The sequence below is a fragment of the Polistes dominula genome, unplaced genomic scaffold (genome assembly GCF_049000335.1).
Source record: "Polistes dominula isolate Pdom_NZ unplaced genomic scaffold, Pdom_raw_medaka contig_373, whole genome shotgun sequence".
Taxonomy (NCBI): domain Eukaryota; kingdom Metazoa; phylum Arthropoda; class Insecta; order Hymenoptera; family Vespidae; genus Polistes; species Polistes dominula.
The window spans coordinates 4,610,983-4,619,401 of NW_028300899.1; the positions used below are offsets into that span (position 1 = coordinate 4,610,983).

The window sequence follows — 8,419 nt, forward strand, 5'->3', positions numbered from 1 at the left end:
CGCTCGCGCGAAATAGTAAATGCGTGTTGATACTACGAAGAGAGGGTTGGTTCGTGAGTGAGGGAACAAGAGGGTTGTTCAGAAATGTAAGAGAAAGATAGAGACAGAGAGGTAGCGTCACGCCCGAGGGTTAAACGTGTGCATACACCAGTCTCGAAGCGTCCAGCTGATCGCGGTGACTTCGTCAACGTGATAACAAAGTGACGAACATGTTACTTGCATTTATAATCATTCGCGAGTGAAGAAAAGAAAATAATAAACATTAATAAGACAAACGAAAAATAAACCAAAAGAAAGAGAAATAACAATTAAACAATTTAATCATCAAATGAGACAATATTATCAAAATGACACGGTGATAATCGAAATTCGATTATTCGTTAATTTAACATAATATGCATTGCAATAATTTTATTATGAATTTTTTTGTTATCTAAAGCACATATTACACATACACAAAAACACAAACACAAACATGTATTATTATTAACGGGTATATATGAAGAGTTAAAGTTTTAGTGAAATTTTGTTATTCGTTCTCATCGGTGATCTCGTAAAAAGACTAACACATGTTATGTGAGCTTATTAGAATTGTTTTATTATCGAAATTTTTTTGAATTTTTTTTTCCTCTCTAACTCTCTCTCTTTCTCTCTTTATCCCCATCCCTATCGATATCTCTTACCCTCTGTCCGTTTATTTATCTGTATATCTATATAACCATATATATGTATACATATATATACATCTATATAACAATACATATGTAATCCGCCGCGACGCCGGATGTCGTTGGACGTCGCGACGTCGTCGTCGCCGTCGTCGTCGTCGTCGAGACAGCAGAGTACTCTCGACGCTGTCATTCTTAACGAATCGTATTATCATCTTTCATCGATTTCTATTACATCTTTCTTCCTTATTTATTTTAAAGACGATACTCAATACGATATTTATTGGCTGCTACGGAAAAACAACAGGCAGCTCAATAACTACGACAAATTCGTACAATGGCCAGCGAAAGGATATCGGGTCGATACAGGTTTGTCTTATGTTTTTTTTTTTATATTTTTTTTTATTTTACACATTTCCTCTTAACTTTTTTTAATTAATTTTTTGTTTTATTTTTTCTTTCTTTTTTTAATCGTTTTAACTTTTTTCTTTTTATCAAAATGTTTTATTTTACGTTAACAATACGATAGAGTTTCAATAGCGATTCTAGAACGTGATCGAATCATAGATTTTCATTGAGAACTCGGTTATCGATCGTTAAACGAGAGTAGGAGTCAAATGAATAGCGTTACTCCGATTGTACTTTCTCTTCTGTCCTTGTTTTCATGATACATAATGTTTCCTTTTGAACAATTATTTCTTTATCAGAAGAAACATCTTTTTTCTCTTATCTTTATATTAAAAATTCATTTTAGATATCAAATAATAAAACGATGAAGTAAAAAGTAATATAAGAGAAATTAAATCAAATATTTCAAATAAATCATTTCAATTATTCATTCTAGAAAATATCTGAAGAAACTATCGATGTTATCCATTATTTAAAATGAAACTACCCTAATTTAAAATATTAGAATGAAGGAAAATCGAAGATCGATTGAATACAATTTTCAATAATTATAATTGGATTTTGAATTTTTATAAAATATCTTATCTTAGAAAGAACCATCGACATTATCTATTCACGAGACGATTGTAATTTAGGATATAAATAAAATTTAAAAAATTTTTAAATGATCAAATAAGATTTTCAATAAAAATAAATGAGATTTTTAATTTGATAAAATATCTAAAGAAAAAGCTAATATCGACGTTATCCATTGATGAAAGTTAAAGGATCATAGCGCGGATGAACGACCTACTCGAATATCGTAGCGTAAAGTAGAAATACAACTAACGAGGTCACCGACACAAACTACAGCTGTCTTCTCTCTCTCTCTCTCTCTCGCTCTCTCTCTCTCTCTCTCTTTCACTCACTCTCTATCTCTTTCTTTCTTTTTCTCTTTTATATATGAATATAGTACAAGCTATATCTGACAATAAAGTAATCGTACTTGAATATGAATAACTGATCATTTTCTGATCAAATTCAAAGAACACTTTACAGAGAATATGTGTATATATATAGTATGATTGCTTTTACTTTGGCCTTTTCTCTTCTCAAGAGAAGAGGAAACTTCATTTATCGATTAGAAAGGCAAGCCTTTGGGCGATTACGTTGCCAAAATAACGTGTATAGGGGTAATCGATCGTATCAGATGTTTCAATGTATTCTTATATGAAACTTATGTATAATATTTACTTATACACACGTGTTTATGTTCGTGTAAATGTTTATGACGTGATATATGTTTTATTTTATCGACAGTATGGAACATATTAATTAAAATTAAGATTTATGATTTGTTTGATTGAAGAACATCATTACCAGTTCCTGGACACTCAGAGGTAAATCTCTGCTCAGTGTTGTCACTGGGCAAGGACCTTAGTAAAATCACAATGCCGGTTATATTCAACGAGCCACTTTCCTTCCTTCAACGAGTAGCAGAATACATGGAATATGCTAAATTGTTGAAACTGGCGTCAGCTGAACAGACACCTGTAGGCAGATTACAAGTTAGTTGAATATTTATTAGATTTTATCTAATAAGTACTAATGAATAAGACATATTTGGTTAATATTATACTACACGTTTATTTTATAGTACGTAGCTGCATTTGCCGTAAGCGCATTGGCCTCTAATTGGGAACGTCTTGGAAAACCATTTAATCCGTTGCTTGGTGAAACCTACGAATTAACTCGAGATGATTTTAGGTAAAATTTGATTTATACAATTATTTATTGAACTTGATTTATTGTCGTAAATTGTGCACTCCATTATTTCAAATCCTGAATTTTATATTCATTTTTTAAATTGTAATTTATTTAAAATGTTTATATTTATACGTGAAAGAAAATATTGTTAATATACGTTTTATATAGAAAATGGTGTGTTAGATTTACGATATTTATTAATAATCTCTATGACTCATTTTTGTATATTTGGGTATTTTTAGAATAGTATGTGAACAAGTTTCTCATCATCCACCAGTATCGGCGTTTCATGCTGACAGCGAAGATTTCGTTTTTCACGGTAGCATACACCCTAAATTAAAATTCTGGGGTAAATCGATAGAAGTACATCCAAAGGGTATCGTCACAGTCGAATTACCAAAGTAAGTTTTTTTTATATACGACATTATATAACATTTAACAGATTTCAATAATAAAAAAAGACTTTGATAAAATAATAATCGATTTTATTTATTTCTTATCGCGAATATTAGATGGAAGGAAGCATATACTTGGCAAAATGTTAATTGTATACTCCACAACGTATTGGTTGGCCAACTTTGGATGGAACAATTGGGATCACTTGAGATTAAGCAATGTGGAGGAGCAAACTTGAAAGCTTTGTTAACTTTCAAAAGTGGAAGTTGGAATGGCAAGGATTTACATCGTGTCGAGGGATTCATAACGAATCAAGAGTAAGATTTAATACTATAACTTTAATAACAATAACAAAAATAAAAATGAGGTTAATAAAAAGAAAATAATATTATTTTTAGCAAAAGAAAGTTGGTATATTTGTACGGGAAGTGGACGGAAAAATTGTATGCCTGTGATCCATCTTTGTACGAGGATGCACTTGAAAAATTAAAGAGGGATGCTAAAAGTCCTCAAGGTAGTCCAGGTCATAAAAAAGTTCTAGCTAAACTTCACAGCCTTAAAGTTGGAGCTTTCAAACCATCTCATCAGGTATGTGTGTATTAATTAAAAAATATATTATTATATTAAATATGAATATAATTGGAAGAAAAAAATTATTTTAATATATATTAGAAAGTAAATTAAATTAAATAATATTTTAAATAATTTAAATTAAATTTCTTTGTTTTTTTAATTAGGATGCAATCGAAGAATCATCTACAAGTATAGATGGTGAAGATACACCAATGATCGACGAAATACCAAATTCCACGACACTATGGGAAGCTTCACCGAGACCTCCGAATAGTTCTAATGTAAATATTTTTATTTTTTTTTATTATATGGTTACAAAAAATTAATAACTATTATTGTAATTTGTAGTACTTCCAATTTACTACATTCGCGATGTCCCTGAACGAGATAGAAGCAGGCATGAAGAAAGATTTATGTCCAACCGATTCTAGATTAAGACCTGACATTAGAAAATTAGAAAATGGGGATCAGGATGGTGCAGATTCTGAAAAAGCAAGGCTTGAGGAAAAACAACGTGATACTAGAAAAATGAGGAAACAAAAGAAAGGACAAGAATGGACACCCAAGTACATTAAAAAATTCTATTTTCTTCTAATAAAATGAATCATCGATAATTAATTTTATTATTATTTTTACAGATGGTTTAGATGGACAGTTAATCCTCACACAGGACAAGACGATTGGTTATATAAAGGCGGTTATTGGGAACGTAATTACACTGACATCGAAGATATATTTTAATGAATATTAGAAAAATGATATCGACGATAAATAAAAACTAGGCCATGTATCAAAAACCAAAACGTGTTGCATTGATGCGTTAGTTGTTGAGGAAAATTTTGTTGTTGTTTCTTTACTCAGAAAAAAACAAAATGATTGATCTTGATATTATCTGAGTGAAAAGATTCGTTGAAAATCATCAGCCAGATTAAAAAACAAAAAAAGCAAATATAAAACGGCTGGTACGTGTATGTACGTGTGATTAGATCATAATTCTAGACAAAGAAATAAAAAAAAAAACAAAAAATATTAGAATACGTTTAGGAGGTGTAAGCATGTCGTGAAAAAGATCAAATGTTTACTTGTGTTAGACAAAATTTCGTTTCTTTTTAGTCATCGTCATCTATCCTTCTATTTTTATTTTGAAAAATATTTGCTTATGGATGTATATAATAAAATAAAAAAAATATAAGAGAGTAGAAATTTTCACTTCGAAATTTTCAATGGTCAAGAGGAAAATAAAAACAAAACAAAAAAATTAAATAAATGAACTAAATTGCTATTATAAGATCTGTGTAAAATTAGAACGCGAGCTTACGCCTCGTAGAGTGAAACCAAAAGATATAAAATATAAAAGAGAGAGAGAGACAAATCGTATGCAGGTCATACGTATTCATATACATATATATATATATATATATATACGCAGATAATAAATACTTATGTGTGTGTATGTAGGCGTGTTTATAAAAAAGCATAAGAAAGAAAAATGCTTGACAAAAACCAATTACACGAAAGTTTAGAATCAGATTCTCTCTCTCTCTTTCTCTCTTTTTCTGTTTTTGTTTAACTTAATCTTGTCATCAACAACACCAATTTTTTGGCATGCTCTCAACTAATGAATTAATCACGGCGATCGTTAGTAATGTGTCAACTCGTTAGTATGCCATTCATCGATAGATAATAAAATTGTTTTATCAATTTCTAACATAGAGACCTTCTCAAAGTGAAATAATGACATAATAACAATTTAGACAAGAATTAAATGTATGTGTGTGTGTGTGCGTGTGTGTGTAAAAAATTTCAACTACGAAGAAACAAAAGTACGTATGATTAGTAAAAGATAAATTCAAAGAAATTTCATTGAATTTGTCTTCAATCGCTATCTCTATTTCTCCATATTATCTCTGTCTTCAATTAATTTTGTTTAAAAAAATAAAAAGCAATACGCAAGCTATAAAAATAAAAATAAAAAAGACAGATATAAACGTATTATTATATGCACGCGCGCATCTCGATGTACATACATAGATACATATACATACATACATGCATACATATTACATACTAACAATATAAATGTTGTTAACAAAATGACGAATACGACTATCCTCGAGAAGAACTTTTTTATATTAGAAAGAACAAAAAATTGGTTCTTCCTTACTTACAATCTTCCACTTGAGAGAATTAGAAAGAAAAAAGGAACTAAAGTAAATCATACGAGCAACCGTACTCTTCTAATCAACAAACAAACCAACATAAGCTGTCCAAAGAACTTGTCGTGAAAAAAAGTTTTTAAGAGCACGCTCAAGCAGCACACCTATTATGCGTTCATTTTTAATAAAATCGAAATATTATGAAGAAAAATAAAACAAATCTTAGCGTCTCTCTGAAACTATTTTTATAAACTAAACGAAATGGTAAAGAATATGAAATAATCGGTAGCTTCTTGCTATTCTATGTACATACATATATATATATATATATAGAAAAAGAGAACGATTGTATCATAACGCTTATACCGATTTTATTTATTTATCTAAAAAAAAGAACTATTCGTTTTAAAGTAATTCAATTAATGCTATTAACTAAACAAAAAAAAAAGTACAACAAATGAAGAACCAAAAAAATACTAATTATTATAGATAAGTTATTAGTGTAAATTTTTAATTATATACGTGATTAGGTTGTGATTAATTAAGTTTAGAATTTTACATTTGATTATATATTATTTTTAATTATATATATGATAGTTTTTTAATATTAGCACACTAGCACCATTTTAAGAAGTGTTTTTAACTAATCACAGAATTTAGACATTTTTCAATTATAATAAAATACTTCGTTGTGCAAACGCAAGTATCTTCTTCCGATTCGAGTTGATAAATAGAATTAGGATTAGATCAGAATATATACGGCCTTTAAAGAGCTTCTAAATCTGCAAGCTTACCAGCTTAGCTCGCTGGAATTTTCAGGAACGTTGTGTAATTGTATTAAAAATCGTCGTTTAAAAGAAGAACAGAAAAAAAAACAAAACCACAATTTAAAGCGAAGGATAAATTTTGTTACGAAAGATCCAAAAATTCTTCCATAATAATTATTATTAATTTTTATTCATTATTTTGTTTCTTTCTCTTCTTTTCTTTTGCTTTGAATTAATTTGAAATAAAAATTAGTAACGATTTAAATGTGGACACACACACACACGCGCGCGCACATTTATACATATGCGTATATGTGTATGTACATACAAGTATATACGCAAAGTACAAAATTACATAAATGAATATTGAACAACACAGCTAAATAAATAAATGCTTTTTTAATTTGTTCATCGCCACTATAATAGTTAACAGACAAAGCTAATTTTATTTCGAATCTTTTAAGATAGTCCTTTGACTATCTAAATACGCTTTTTAGAAATCAAGCGTTCAATGGAGATTCGAGATGTCGATAATACTAATAATAATTATGTTAATAATAAAAATAATAATAATAATAGTAATATAACACTACTAATAACAATAATTACAAATCTTTCTAAATGAAATCAAAGTGTATACTAATCTATATACATAAAAATATAAGTGTAAGATAATTCGATATGGTAGAGCCTCGATCATGTCAACATTTTCGGCAATCTGGAAACATCGATTATCTATTATTATTAAATATAATAATTATATATATATGTGTATATTCTTTTGTTGTGTAAAGCTTATTGTAATTTTTAGAAACGACTCTATTAATGTTAAAACATGTATTACCACATAAGAATCTATTTAAATGACATGTGTAATAAAAACTAGGATAACAAAAAAATGCAAGGAATAAAAAAATAAAAATATTTAAAATAAAAAAATGGGCAGATAACAAATCGAGGTTCTATTGTAAAACAAATCAACGAGATCTTGATTAACACTTATCGATCAATGATAAATTGTAATCCAAGATAACGTTCAGATAGATGAAAATTATCGTTAGATAACATATATATACATAACAGACCATATGAACACACATACACACATACACACATATCTACATTGACAAGAAGCCACAGAAAATGACACGGTAAAATAATAACTATAAGCGTGTGTGTACGCTGATCCACATAGGAATTGATCTCTATGCAATACGAACATTTTTATGCTTCGATACGACGTAATATTACAATAATCCAAATGAAAAGAAAAAGGAAAAATGTATCCAAGATCATCCGTGATATATACTAGAACAAAAAGAGAACATGATCCTGTAAAAGAAAAAAAGAAAAGAAAAATAAGAACAAACAAAAAAAAAGAATGATTAATCTTTATATAACCATATATAATTGAACTGATCGTTGCGTTGTTTAGAAAACATTTCTATGAAAAGTTCGCAAATTTCTAGATAATATGAATTAACATGTTTTAAGTTGCATATAGATGAGCCAGTGTATAACTGTAAATAGATATATAGAAATTAGAAATAAACGTTATTAAGAAATAACTATACATGCAGAGTTATGTGATGTTTGATTTTGCATATCAAATTATTTGCGGTTTATATACATGGTGTATAGATTTCTCTCAAAATAAAAATAATCAATATCTTTTTATTTATTTTACTTTACGTTAAAAATACTT

General features: G+C 28.6%; 1 protein-coding gene across 5 annotated transcripts; it reads left to right on the top strand.

Moving 5' to 3' along the window:
• Window positions 1–63: 63 nt before the first annotated feature.
• LOC107065185 (oxysterol-binding protein-related protein 2) lies at window positions 64–8,287 on the top strand. 5 transcript variants are annotated; one of them, XM_015318636.2, is made up of 10 exons: window positions 132–576; window positions 930–1,037; window positions 2,425–2,623; window positions 2,713–2,822; window positions 3,065–3,223; window positions 3,335–3,535; window positions 3,617–3,806; window positions 3,956–4,072; window positions 4,140–4,357; window positions 4,430–8,287. In XM_015318636.2, exons 2-10 carry the CDS (start codon window positions 1,006–1,008, stop codon window positions 4,530–4,532), a joined length of 1,329 nt encoding a protein of 442 aa, XP_015174122.1. In that variant the 5' UTR covers window positions 132–576; window positions 930–1,005; the 3' UTR covers window positions 4,533–8,287. The 5 variants fall into 5 exon arrangements, with proteins under 5 accessions (XP_015174144.1, XP_015174122.1, XP_089035589.1 ...); XM_089179463.1 differs by having other exon boundaries at window positions 132–355; XM_015318658.2 differs by lacking the exon at window positions 930–1,037 and having other exon boundaries at window positions 64–200.
• The last annotated feature ends 132 nt before the right edge of the window (window positions 8,288–8,419 follow it).